This window comes from Pelmatolapia mariae, linkage group LG10_11 (genome assembly GCF_036321145.2).
Source record: "Pelmatolapia mariae isolate MD_Pm_ZW linkage group LG10_11, Pm_UMD_F_2, whole genome shotgun sequence".
In the NCBI taxonomy this organism is placed as follows: domain Eukaryota; kingdom Metazoa; phylum Chordata; class Actinopteri; order Cichliformes; family Cichlidae; genus Pelmatolapia; species Pelmatolapia mariae.
This window is the reverse complement of record NC_086236.1, coordinates 5,941,327-5,955,800: the sequence shown is the minus strand read 5'-3', so window position 1 is coordinate 5,955,800 and position 14,474 is coordinate 5,941,327. Positions and strand designations below refer to the sequence as shown.

General features: G+C 42.5%; 1 protein-coding gene across 3 annotated transcripts in view; it reads left to right on the top strand.

Moving 5' to 3' along the window:
* Window positions 1-12,670, top strand: part of klf8 (Kruppel like factor 8) — an 83,765-nt gene extending 71,095 nt beyond the window's left edge. For all 3 annotated transcript variants that reach the window (XM_063487099.1, XM_063487100.1, XM_063487097.1), the window contains 3 exons: window positions 3,799-3,910; window positions 6,335-6,474; window positions 7,044-12,670. In XM_063487099.1, the coding sequence (XP_063343169.1) occupies window positions 3,799-3,910; window positions 6,335-6,474; window positions 7,044-7,225 (434 nt within the window). In that variant the 3' untranslated portion in view covers window positions 7,226-12,670. The remainder of the gene's footprint in view (window positions 1-3,798; window positions 3,911-6,334; window positions 6,475-7,043) is intronic.
* The last annotated feature ends 1,804 nt before the right edge of the window (window positions 12,671-14,474 follow it).

The window sequence follows — 14,474 nt, the reverse complement described above, 5'->3', positions numbered from 1 at the left end:
TTCTGAAGTTTTCTTATGTTTTTTGCTTGATGCTCAAAAGTAACCAGCCATCCTCCTCTGGTTAAAAGATGTAGTTTTGTTGTTTTGTATTTACGTGTCTGGCTCTGTTGATTTTTACGTCCTGTTTGGTGTCTTCGTGGGGAGTTTTTGATGCTGCACACAGCAAACTTCAAAAACTCAGGCTGTATCTATATTTGAAATTCCAGCCCGAGGGCTGTCATATGTATGCTTACTGCTATTGAAGGTAACCGTGATAGTTGTTTTGGTTCTGATACGGACTCTCTCTACATCTGCCTTTATTCCTATTTTGAGCTAAATTCATTTGGCTAGAAGAGACAAGATGCACCTTACTGATAACATTTTTCTTTTTTCTTTGGTTGTTTTTTTCAAACAGTCTTTGTTTAAACTTCTTTTAAACTGGCAGAGAAATTCTAATATTGCGACAGCCCCCCCAAAAATGAGATATAGGGTTAGCCTAAGGGGTTTGGGGTTGGAGAAGTATTATTTCAGTCCACCTCTGCTCCTTTATTACCTTTCTATTAGATCAAGTAGAACAGAATTCAGTGAAGTAATAACAAGCCCTTTTGTAATTTTTGCTGCCATTGTAACAAAGCTGCTGGTTTGGTGGCAGCACAATATCTGATATCCTTTTTCTTTGATTCATTGTCCTTTAAAAACCGCGATAACTGGGCGCGTAAATCCTAACTTCTTGGAAAATGATGTAAATTCAGTGCACATGCCGTGTGCCAGTAGGTCAAACTAATTAGTCATTATGAAGGCTCTCTTTCTCTCCAAATAAACTGCCCACCTCTCCATAACTCATTGCCTATCTGTTTACAATTGGGATTCCTGTCAGTGAGTAATGTGCTGACATAACATCATGTTTCATGTTGACTTGCAGTCTTTCGGTATTGAAGATTAACTTTAGATCAGGCTTGTTTCTGCAGTGCTGCCCTGGTTGCCACACCTAACAGTGATGCTGCGGTGAAATTACTTAACCTGGTGATCTGTATGTCTGCCTGGGGTCAGAGTTTTATTATGAGATTTGACTTCAGTAAAGGAGCAAAGGCACTTTAATGACAGGTTAAGATGCAAGATACTGAGGCGACACTGAGGACTGTGTAATCCACACAATGTGATGGACTTTAAACTAGAAATGATCTCAAATGTTGGTAGTAAGAAAGGTAGAGATATTTGTGGTTGGTCTGTTAATTCTTTGTTGTAACAATGCTTCTTGACAATAAATCTTAGATCGTTGGAAAGCCATTCATATCTGTTTAAATGGTCTCACATTCAAAATGAAAATGCATTCGTGGGTTGAGCAGCAAAGTTGAGTATGTGAGTTGCACTCATACATCCTTTTCTTCAACTAGCATTGCCAGTGTGGTTGTGTTGGCAACAGAATAAGCCGTTTGGCAACGGCAGAGAAGATTTGGCAAGTTTTTCATGGATGCAACATACTCTCAACTCTGCTGCTCAACCCACAAATACATGTTCTTTAGAAGTAAACAGGCTTTTCACGGTATAAGATTCATTGCCAAAAAGCATTGTTACAGCAAGGTAAAGACCCTACAATAATACAGAGAAAAGCCAACAATCACATGACCCCCTATGAGCAAGCATAGTGCTTGCACAAATGCAGAGTGGTGTATAAACAGATGGTGAGTGAAAAAGGTTAGTGGAGAAGGAACACTCAATGCAGTCCATGCCTATTGCAGTGTAACTAACGCAGGATTTGGCGTTACCTGATCCAGCCCTAACTATAACAGCCGTAACAGAGGAGGGGCCTGGAAGTTGAAGGCTCTGCCTCCCATTCTACTTTTCCTAGGAACTACAAGTAAACCTGCAGTCTGAGAACAAAGTGCTCTATTAGGGCGATATGGTACTATGAGGTCTTTAAGATAAGCCTGATTATTCAGGACCTTGTATGTGAGTAGAAGGAGATATGTGTAAATTGGACTCTGGATTAAACAGGGAGCTGATGAAGAGAAGCCAATATGGGACAAAAAAGCTCTCTCTCTCACTCTAATCCCTGCTTTGAGGGTGTTGATGGAGCAGTTTCCAGTTAACAGTTTGTTCACTACTCAAAACATCCTCTAAACAATCTAAAGTCATCAATCAAGTGAGCGTGCGAGTGGATAACTGAAGGTTGTCGGCTTGTTCTCGTAGCTCATTTATAAACCTGTTTTCTGTGTACGTTTCACATCCCCGCGCTGAGAGGAAACAAAGAGCGTAGTTGTGAGCACGACGAGGGGAGCGAGCAGACAACACGGGAACTTGGATTTCTTTTTTTTTCTTCCTCCATGCGAAGCGAACGAGCAGCAGACAGCTGACATTGGCAGCTCACGCTCCGAGTCGTCGAGTGGGAGGAAAAGGAGAAGGAGGCTAGATAGGTGGGCGCACAGCGAAGGCAGCGAGGTGAGGCGGAGAGGTGGTGGTGGGGGGGAGGGGGGGGCGGACGGGTGAGGAACCACGAGGAGGGTCAAAAGGAGAGGAGATGGGTCGTTCTGCCTTTGAAAGAGGAAGGCAGCAGTGGTGGGAGGAGGGTGGGGGTGGCTTTATTGTCTCCAGAGACAAAGAGCACCACTTTTTTTTTTTCTTTTTTGGTGCATGACCCTCCCCACACCACCACTGCCACACACGCGCACACACACACATTCATACAGATATATATACACACTCCACCCAAATTCCTTGCGTCACCCTTCTAACCACCCCACCCCTTCTTGCTCTCTCTGGGCTGGGTGGACTTTGAACAGTGTGGCTGCCACATTCCTGCACACGGAGGAGGAGGAGGAGAAGGGGGGGCACTTTGAAATCTAACAATTAATCGACCCGGCCTGATTTCATTGAAGGTGCATTAAAAATCAAAATCATAGATGTATAAAGTTCTCTGTGTCCAGTCTGGTGGCGTTTAGGTAGCATCTGGTCTCTTTTAAAGCTTTGTTTTTCTTTTTAGGCCATGAAACTAACACATCAGATAACAAGAAACTGCAATAATCTCCTTTTATACGATGACTTTTCTGATGTGGCGCTGTGACGAGGCCATCCTCCCTTTACATATTAGCTGATGAGGACATGAATTTACACTTCCAGAGCCAAACGAGCAGCTGGAAATGTCTTGAGAGCGGTTAACTCTCCGTAATCAAGAATTCAAAAGCAGGACCTTCGGTTTAAAATCTAAACGTCTTCCTCCCTTTTGTGAGAATTTCGAACAGCTTGCCAATCCTCGAGGACGCGCGCCGAAGCTTTCCGATAGCTCTGGGAAATTTGTCTTTCACTTAATTGCTAATTAGCATTGTCTGTGAGTTCAGCTTTTTTTTCTTCCCATTAACAGCTGTTCACATCATCTTCCTCCTGCTGTGACATTGTAAAAGGTTGTTGAAACTGAAAGTAAAAGACAACCACTGGAAAATGCTTCTTTTAATAGAAACTGGAGGCTAAAACAGGCATTTTGAGAAAGATGTAGAAACAAGCAGACATGCAGAGGAATCCAGCGTGGGGTTTGGCCTCAGATTTGATCCATTTCGCAGCCATGCAGACCACACCTAACCCTACACACACACTTGGAGCAAGCCTTTGTCTTGCTAAGTTGCTGGAAACCAGACATTGCTGTTAAGAAGTTATTAACCCCCTGCTGTTCTATTCTCTCCGTTTCCACCCCCTACCCCCATCTTCTTTTTTCTCCTCCTCCCTCTCAATTCCATGGCCCCACAATTTTCCTTCATCTGTTTCTACCACTCTGTCCTTCTATTCACTCTTTACACCCATCTTCCTTTCATCCTTTCCTCCCCGCAGTTCGGATCAAGCCAGGTTCAACATCTCCAGTGGAATATCAAAGTGAAAGCGATGCAGAGAGCGGTACAGAGTCTGGATCGGCCTCCATCAGCGCCCAGAGCCTTGATGCGGGGTGAGTCTTCGATGCAGATGGACGCATCAAGCACAATGTATTTAGCCACACCCGTAAAATTTTACGTGCAATCAAAAAATATAAAAAAAATGAAAGATGCATTCATGAAATGTTGAATGCAGGTCTTCAGACACAGTCACCCTGGTGCCCCATTATTTGGAAATGCTCAGAGCCCAGTATGAATGATTATATTTTCCAGATCTAAGGTTTTATAAGCTGATAACCACAAAAATGAGCAATTAAGGATACAAAACTAGATATCAGCAGCAATTAAAATGTGATGCATTGACAGGAAGATGGAGATAGCTCAGGGATCCTGACAGTACGCTTAAGAGTGCAGCCAACATTTTGTTTTTAACAATAAGCCAGTCAAAGCCCTGAGTTCTCCTCTAGCAAGTGGAGAGCTTGTACTTGAGAAAGGAAGTAGAGCATATTGCAACGTTATTGAATGGCCATAGTTTCAGTTTAGAACAGGAAATGGTTATCTTGCATGTTAAAGTCCAGTGGGTTTCTTTTTTTGACCCCTCCGTCCACCCCAACGTCCTTCCTGCACGGTCTCTTCGCCTCTTCATCACGTTGCTTGTGCAAGTTATAAGTTGCATAATGAATAAGGTTTATTGTGGTTTCACACCTTTATCAAATGACAGAAAACCTGGTATGCAGACTGTTGCAGACCCAGTTCTTTATTGTGAAGTGCCACTAGGGGGCAGTGTCAGATGTTTGGTATAAGGATAAGTATTTTAGATTTGTGCTCTCGATGGTTCTTTTCTGTAGCTTGACGCTGCGATGAAAGTAGAAATCATAACAGACAAAGAAGTTCTTTGTAGTGAATTGTGAAGCTAGATTGTTGGCTCCATGCAATTGACTCTCCATAGTCTCTCTTTGCATAGACAAAGGGTTCCTCAAATGGGCAGCCACATAGGTCTTTAAAACCCGCATAAGTCTTGATCTCCTGGTGGCAAGTCGAAGTACTGCAGCAGAAAAAAATTGTGCCAGAAAAGCATTTTTTGGAGACGCCAACTGTAAATCAGATGTCTGTAAAACTGTCGGAAGGGCATAAATCCATGTGTGATGACTGCTGATAATAGGACTCGGCAGGGTCAGCAAGCGGGACTCTAATGCACAGCAGGGTTTATGGGAAATTCTTTCTCTGTGTGGGGGTCACCTCCCTCGCCTGCAGGCTCCTGACTAATTACATTACTGCAGCGCTGCCATGACTGAATGCTTATATAACCTTATATAACCCTCTGTACAGCAGAACACACTGGAGACGCCCAGACTGTAACACAGGAAGACAAGTGGGCGCATGTGTGCGTCGCGAGCGCTCTATAGACACTAGACATAAATTGGGACATTTAGCACTCCCGAGGAAAGCGTGGACACGTGAAAGATTGTTTTATATCGCAGGGTAAAGGGTGGTGTGCCGCTGGAGACTGTGTTTATTAGAGAATCAGGACGTAGCTCCTGCCACACCCAGTGGGCGAGGCTGCCTGACTGTAACTGAAATTCAGGGTGTGGGCGTTGACAGTTTGCTCAGCGCCCTTATCTAGTGTATGTGTGTGTGTGTGAGAGAGTGTGTGTGGGTGTGAGAGAGAGAAAGTGTGTGTTTCAGAGTACAAAAGCAAGTGATTTTGTGTCTTTTAAAGTGGTTTAAGGAAGATTATTTGTGATTTTCTCTGTGTGTGTGTATATATATATATGTGTGTGTGTGTGTGTGTGTGTGTGTGTGTGTGTGTGTGTGTGTGTGTGTGTGTTGCAGGGCAGGGCTGTCCCAGAGCAGGGGCATAAACAAGCTTACGTAATGCAGTTCACCGTCACACCTCCTTGTAAAGAGGGACATCAGTGGTGTTATTTTATTTGTCTTTTTGTTTCCAATCAAATGTATTTAAAGTTTGACTGCCTGTAAATATGAATATGATAATTCACACAGCTGATTCTTGGAAAACCGAAGCATCATTTAAGAGGAAGAAGTCAAAGGTAGAAAAAGGGCGACAAAGAGGAGTGCTGATGGGTTAATTTTGAGTTTATCTTATGGGTTTAAGGAAAGAAGGGAATAAAAAATAAGTTTAAAGGTGAAATGATTCGAGACAATTAGAGGGAAGGGGAGGAATATCGAAATGGAGCTGTGTGACTTTCTGATGCCCCCTGGTGGCTAAATTGGTGTTAAGTTCTCCTGAACATGATGAGAGAAGAAGAAGCATTTCTCAACAGAATCGTTTCATATGATCAGCCTGGATGTTTTACTTTGTCTGAGTTGTTTTCATTGTACATGTTGTCTTCTGATCTCTTTCTAAAAAGGTTTTATTCAGGCCCTCCGAAACCGAATTGTTAACGGGGCATATGTTCTTCCTGAACTATTAAATCGAGCAGAATCAGAACATTAGGCTCCATTGATCAGCTCCTTTTCCTCTTTCGGTGTCTCAGGTCGGTTATGGACTTGGAGCCCGTCGATCCAGATTCGCCAGACATCAAGAGGCGGCGGATCCACATGTGCGACTACGAAGGCTGCAAAAAAGTTTACACCAAGAGCTCCCACCTCAAAGCCCACAGGAGGATACACACAGGTGAGCTCGGCCCTAGAAACGCATCACAACAACGCCACAAATAAATCAGTGCAGTCCAGGTGTTCTTTGAAAGGAGCAGTTCATCTCCAGGTGAAGACCAGAATCATTATTTACAGATTACTGCAGGGTGATCTTTAAGGATTAAAATGGCCCCTTTAGAGAATTTAATGTAACCTCCGGTGGCTCAACATTTGTCAGTGCACAGTTCACGTCTTATCTGCACTCAGCAGACAGTACTTTTTCCCTAATCTGAAGGAGATTAGGGAAAAAGTGCCCAATGGTATTTTTTTTCAGACAGGTTTCCTGAGGTAAGACACTGTTAAGGTGTGTGTAGGAATGGTAAGCAGGATTTGGCTGTTTAAAGCTCCTGTGTTGGATATTATCTTAATTTTATTCTACAATCATACAGTGATTGACATGATTAGGTAGATTAATTGTAGTAAATAACCTGTAGTAAATAAATCGTTTGCTCATTTTCGTCCACCATCGTCCTGACCCTCCTCTTCCTTTTTTAACCTCCTTCCCTGCCTCCCGACCTTCCTGCTAACTCCTCTCCTCGTCTCTTCCAGGAGAGAAGCCCTACCACTGTACCTGGGAAGGCTGCACCTGGCGCTTCGCCCGCTCCGACGAGCTGACCCGACACTTTCGCAAGCACACCGGAATCAAACCCTTCCGCTGCACCGAATGCGACCGCTCCTTCTCCCGGTCTGACCACCTCTCCCTGCACCGCCGCCGCCATGTGATGATGTGAACTCTGACTTCCTTCCTCCGTCTCCCCTCCCCCGACGCCCCAGCTCCCTATCAAACTGACCTCTGACCCTTTGATTTCTCAAAAGCCCCTCACAGCACATCTTGTACCAGTGCCCCCACACCTCACACGATACTTCCTGTTTCCCCTCTGCTCTCCTGGAGGATTTTAAACCCACCTTGCAAATAGAAAAAAAAGGACTTTACCTTCTCCTCCTCTTCCTCCTCCTCTTCATCTCACAGTCATAGGACAATTGTGTCTGTGTGTTTGTTCGGTGGTGGCAGCAGGATGTTTTTTGCTGCGTGTGTGTGTGTGTCTGTCATCATTACCGTCCAGCCCAAAGCAGTCCTCTCTACCATCCTCCGACTCAGTCACACAAGATGTTGCCTCCTCAGAAAGAGAAAGGATGGACTGAAGGACATCCAGCAGCAGGGACTTTCATGCTTCCATCCATCCATTACATGCATCAGTCCATCCAAAAGGCAAAGAGGAAGAGGAGGGCTCACACAGATGTCACTTCAGCTGCTCTTTTCTTGATTTACAGTTTTTATTTTGTTCATATCCTGAGTTTGAAATTTACGTGACTCCAAAATTAATTTTCTTGAAGGATTCTTGGAAGCTAAAGAGACTTCCGAGGACGCCGCTTCCCGCCACAGCTTTTCCAGGAAACGTTTGTTTTTTCAAGTTCTTGAGAACTTTGAGTTTCGTTCCACCCCAGTTGTATTTGCCTGAGGCAAATGTGATCTTACTGAGTGACTTTTTGATCAAATAACAGGTAAATAACTACATGTTTGAACGATTACTTCACGTCCTCCTTTCAGCATTTATAAGCAGCGTATGGATGTCTAATAATGGCACTCACGTTCATAGAAGGTGTCTCTTCCTGTGGCCATTCATAAATGGATGTTTGCCACAGAGACTCATGACGATATAAAATACAGCATTACTAAAAAATGCGCCAGATATCATTATAGCTCCTTAAATATTAAGTAGCTACGACTTGGATGACGGTAAACTGCGTACAAATGCTGAATATTTGGACTGTCTTTGGATTTCAAAGTGGAGCAGTGGAGTAGGGCAGGTCCTGGAGTTCTTTAGTTCCTGGTTCTGTTTGTAAAAGTAAAAGAACCAAAACTCATTTATCATAAATTTAGATGAGGTATTTACTTAACTGTGCATATCGGGGTGTGTGTGTGTGTGTGTGTGTGTGTGTGTGTGTGTGTGTGTGTGTGTGTGTGTGCGTGCGCGCGTAGTTTATTCACAGCAGCTGAAGTGACGTCAAATGCATCAGCATGTCTGATTAAAACACTGCGCCCCACACTCCCACTGCCATTCGCCTCCTTCTGCCCTAAACCCCCGCCACCTCCCACGGTACAGGGAGCTACAAGACTGTGAACTTAATAAAACTTCATTTGTTTTCATTGAATCGATCTATCGATCACGTGGTTGTTATCGCCCCGCCCCCTTGCCCGCCGCACACACCTTTCTGATTCCTCTTGAATAACAGTATTTGCTTTGTTTGCGCCGTCGTCGCTGTTGTTTTATCAGAAAAACACAAAAAAAGGCCTTTAGTCCTGTCTACATTTTTTTCTTTTCTTTTTTGGTGTTCTAAACAAAATGTTGTTCTTTTGTTTTTTATTTAAAAAGAAAAAAAACTTTCAGATCTTTTTTTGTCTTTGTTTTCTGAGGCTGTGAAAAAGACAGAGGAGACACAAATAGATTGAGAATACAAGTAAAACTCTCATGCAGGGAATAGGGGAGCTTTTCTGAGTGTGCGTGTGTGCGTGTCCGTGAGTTAGTGTGCATGTTTTGAGACAAACACATAATCAAGAATTTAAGATTTTTATGAGTGCGTTGTTCCGGGCACTTGTTGTTCTTTTACCTCTTGCCCGTCGAGCCTTAATAACCGAAGTCAATCTGTAAGGGCAAAACTAGAACCGCCGACAGACGAACACTGGCCACAGCGTTCGCTTGAGTTCAGTTGTTTAGTTTTTGAAGTTTAAAAACAGGAAATTAAAGGTGTTATGTGTGGAATTTGTTTCCGTATTTGGTGAGAAAACATGCTTGCTGATTTTCAAGCCTTTTAAAATAGAAATTGTAGAGATTTTAACATTTATTTTAACAGTGTCACCAAAATGAGTTGAACCTAAAGCATTTCAAAGTTTTAACAAATCAGATGGTTTGAGAATTTCCAGCTTTTGCCCATCAGACTCTTTTGAGACTGTTCTTTTTTAATATAATTAAATGTTTTTGTAACCTTGCATCGTTATGAGAGCAAGAGGACTGATAACGGAGTGGTGAAGGTTGTCTGTCGGTGGTTCTGGGAGAAATCGGGCGTCTCGTAGGGTCCAGGCGCCTGGGGTTTAAACCACGGGGAAACTTAAGCGCTCTCCTCACTAGCATTTCTACCAGGGTGGGGGTCAATTCACTCCGGTTTGTTTTTAATGGCGATAGAATCTCAGTTAAAAGCCTCGAGTAGATACTAACAGATGAATCGTGTCGTGTCTCGAATTGGGTTCTTTTGGAGCAGAATCGACCCCCGCCTCACCCTGGTTCCTTACCCACAGTGTCCATGTCTTAAGTGGGCTGGTTTTCAGCTCCTGATCCGGGCTGAACTTGATTATGCAACATAGCGCAGACCTCGCTCCAAGCGCTGTTCTGATCTCAGTCGTAGAGCACTAGCTGGTAGTTGGATTCCTGATAAGCAGCTCACGTAGGGTTGTTGCAGGAACCTTAAGAGGAAGGTCAGGTTTTGGTAGAGGCCTGCGCTGTTGATCACAACTCTGTGTTGGTATATAAGACTTAAGGTGTGGAAACACATCCATAATTTCAAACAGACTTGGTAATGAGCGAGTGGGGAGCTGGGGTTGTGATGGACGGAGCAGGCTTTTCTCGTCCTGGCTCGTCTCTTTTCAAGCAACACCCCCCCCCCATTTTGCTTTGAATTCGTTCTCGCCATTTACAGTCGTCTTTGTCATCATTTCAGAAGCTAGTAAGTGAGAGCAAAATGTTTTACATCTTGACTTTTCACATTGCGATAAATGAGATGGACATGCAGGCTTGCTGTGAGCTGAGCGCATGCCGTGAAGAGGGCAGATTTGTTGCGTGGTCTGCGCGCTGCGAAACAGAAGAGAATCCGTCTTAGCCGAGTCACTGAATATGGTTTAAAAATGAGGGAATCTGTTCCTGTCTTTCCATTTCCCATCAGGGGAAGCATTACTTAGAATTCAGTCACTCGTTTGGAAGGATTTTAATGGTTTATTTGTTGTGTTTTTGCAGCGCAGAGCAATGCAATGTTCCCATTTCTCTTAACATCCCCTGCTTCAAGTAAAAAAACAAAAAAAGAAGTTACTAAGCACATCTTTCTAGAAGAGTATATGCATTTGATTGCAATTTTCTTTCTTTTGTAAACTGTTGATAAAGACATTAAGGACAATGACAAATAATTAAGAGAAATCCATGTACATAAATGTATATAATCAAAGTGCAGAGTAAATGTAACGGGTGAATTTCTATTTTTAACACTGACTAGATAATGTGAAAAATCTTTTTTTTCTCTCTCTTCTTCCTCTGTTGGTTTGATGAAATGTGTTTTTCATCATGTGTATTTTTTTTTTCAATCTAATACATTTGTTTCGTAGTTTCTTAAAAAAAAACAATTATATGGTCCCACTTGTGTTGTGCACATTTGTGTTGCATGGAGAGTAGCCTTCTTGTTTTCTTATAGTGACGTTGGTGAGCATGTCAAGTGCGTGTGAGACCGTTGAGATGCCCCAGCAGGGGTGGGGGTGGGAAACGACCCCCTACTCAACTAACTAGGGATTCATTATAACAACCGAGCTTAATGTCCCAGTACTGGACCTGGTTTTAAATGTCAAGTTAAATGTGAGATTCAGTTGGTTTGGGTCAGACCCTTTCCCCCCTCCTTCAGCTTCAGGTGTGTTCTGCTCCGATAAGTTAACAGGAAATAAGAGGAAGTCCCCAGATTTACAGTAGCCAGTTTAAATGTGTTGATATGTTTCTCCTTTTTAAAATCGATGTTAAAATCCAAGCAGCAAAAACATTATTCATGTTAGATCAGTCAAGTGCTGCACTAAATAAAAGGTTCTTTTAAAGATAGATAATTGAAGTACAAAAACAAAACACAGAGCTACTGATTGTGTCTTCTCCTTAGATTCACTTTTTATCAGACCAGATGTCGCATACCTTATCTGTTTCTGGGGCTTTCTGGCTCCACGTTGTTACAGTTGAGGTGCGTGGACGTTTCTTTGTGGTGCTAACAGGAAATGGGGTTCTGGTTTTTCCAGCACATTCAGTTTTATCTCTCCATCGGCCTCGTGTCTGTTTCGGAGATGGCTTTCGATTTTTTTGTTGTATGTGAATGGAATCGTTGATCTTTCCTCGACCACACACACTAACTGCTCGGCACTGACCTCGTTTATCGTTTAAATGTCATCCTTATGACTAATTAGTGGACGAGGTCAGGAATGAATGAACGTTTAGTAGAAATCCAGCGAAATCTCAAGACCTCCAAATACAGCTTCTTGTCTCCTTTTAGCACCACGAATGAAACCTCCCCTCTCACATATCTCAAATATATCGTAACAGAGGCAGAAATCCCAAAGATTAATGCATTAAATAAAGTACCCCTGAATGCTAAGCCCCTGTATTTCTGGGAATGTTAACCCCACAGAGCACATGTACTCTGTGTCATTTAGTAACTGCTATTGGCCCTTTTGCTTTACAAGCACACTGATCAGCTCAGTTGGTATATTTGCACACCGAGACAAACTCACACACGCACTGAAACCTCTGGAGACACGCCGACAATGGTCGGTTATTAACATCCGAGCCTGTTGACTACAACCCGGGCAGGATATTTTCGCTGGTGTCGGAGCTTTGGCAGGAAGACTGATGCATGTGTACATTTATCTCCTGCTTCTTGTTGGTTTGTGCAAGCTTGTTTTTCCTCAGTATTCCTCTTTTTTCCCTTTTCCTCCCCTTTATGTTCTTGTATAAAAGCAGGAGTGTGAAAAAAAGAACCATAAAGACAGAGTTTTATCCCTGCTGAAACCGTAACGGGATCGAGTTCGTGTCTGAGGGTGACGTCACGTCTGTGCGCGAGTGCCTCGACTCACCACGAATCACATCTTCTTCTGCAAATCTGGAACTTTTAGGTATTTTCTATTGAATGCAGTAACTTATGGGCCAGTACTATATTTACTCAGTGCAATGCAGTTATCATTATAATAATACAATTATTAATAATATTTTTCTTTTTTGTATTTGTACAGAACAAATGTGTAAAGATCAGTGAGGAAAACGTGAGCTTTTTGATACTGTGACTCATGGTGTTTAAAAGTCAGTTTCTCCCTGTACAGTTGTGATTATTTTCCCCTCCCTTTCTTCTTCTTTTATAGAATAAAACATGTTTTTGGTGCAATTTAATACCCTGTGTCTGTGTTGTTTCTTATACTTTGGTTCTTAAGTTTCATTTGCTATTAAATCGAAATGTAAGCAGTGTGTTTGTAAATTGCTGTGGCAATGAAAACAGAAAAATGGCAGAAAAGGTCATATTTGTAACCTTCTACTAACTGGCATTTTCAGGAAAAAGATTTCCCACATTTATATTCCAGACCTGCTGCTTTTACCAATATCTATAGTATATGTACGTCAGACACTTTATTAAGTACACCTTGGTAGGGTTGCACTGTCTTTTGTCTCCAGAAGTTCTTTGTGGCACAGATTAAACGATGCCCTGGAAACTGTCCTCTGGGATTTTGGTCCATATTGCACATCCATAATGTGAATCTTTCATTCCACTACATCATGGATGTGCTCTATTTGATTAAGATCTTGAGACTGCAGAGGCCTTTGAGTAGAGTGAACGTATTATGTCCAAGAGGATAACACACTTTGGTCATAAATGGATGGACATGGTCAGCAACAATACTCAGGTAGATTGTGGTTATTAAATGATGCTCAATTGGTACTAAAGGGTCTAAAGTGTGCCAGTAATATATCCCCCACACATTTACATCACCAGCTGTAGCTTAAACCATTGGTACAAGGCTGGATGGATCTATACTTACATGTTTATGCCAAATTATAAAACCACCATGTAAAAGTCTAAGGAGAAATCCAGAATGTTCAGACCAGGCAATTTTCTGTTGTCCAGTTTTGGTGAAGTTGTGTGAATTTTAGCCTCTACTAGTGGGATGAAAATTTTGAGCACTGCGTTCATTTCAGGCAAGTCACAAAGTCAAGCTCAGCCATTATCTGCAGATTCATATCAGCTACAAATCTCGTATAGCGAGCTCTATCCAAGGGGTCTTTCGATTGAGGGGGAGAAAAAAAGCTTGCATGGGTGTTTCATGTGCAAAAGTGTAACTCGATTTTTTTCGCAATATGTGAGTATCTGAAACACACGCCAGACATGATAGAAGGAAATGATAAACTTGCATACGATTCCAAATCGGCAATGTAGATCTGATTCTCAGTCTTCATCCGAGCTGTGCTCCTAATAACAGAGTGATAACAATGGCACAGAATTCTGCATAAACCCATGTAAAGTCTGCCATGTTATATTATATTTTGTGATTTTTATTTTACAGTCAGTCTCTGTTGAGATATTAAATTTTAGGTAATGAAGCATCTTTTCTGTCCATGAGTGAAAACAATGTGAACCCCAGTGATGTTGCAGGCTATCACACAAAGACAGACGATCAATGACTGTCTCATCACACCTAGAGCCAATTTAGAACCACCAATCATCATCACCCTCAGCTGGATATGTGGTTAAGAGTGTTTGAGAGAAAAAAAAGCATGCAAACCTTTTATTGAATGCAAATTAGATAACGACACTAAATGCTGGCAGCTCATGACGATAATTCCACCTGACAGGTGGAACAGAGCACCAGCTCGAACACGACTCCACAGCCTGCACGTTTTCTTCCAGTTTTAACTGATTGATTTGTATGCAGTGCATAGATCCACACCCACTCACACACTAATTAAGGACATTTCAACCAGCATTTGGATAGAGAGTTAAACATGAGATGTGATGATGCACCAGTGGGACCTGGAGCTCACGGTTGTTCCAAAACTGGTTCCACTGGGAATCGAACCCAGGACATTCTGTGTGTAAAGAAAATGTGATAACCGCTACATTATAGAAACACAGGTAATGCTTTGCTTTACATAAACTGGACAGTGACAGTGAAAATACGGTGAGGTTAATGCTACCGCTTAC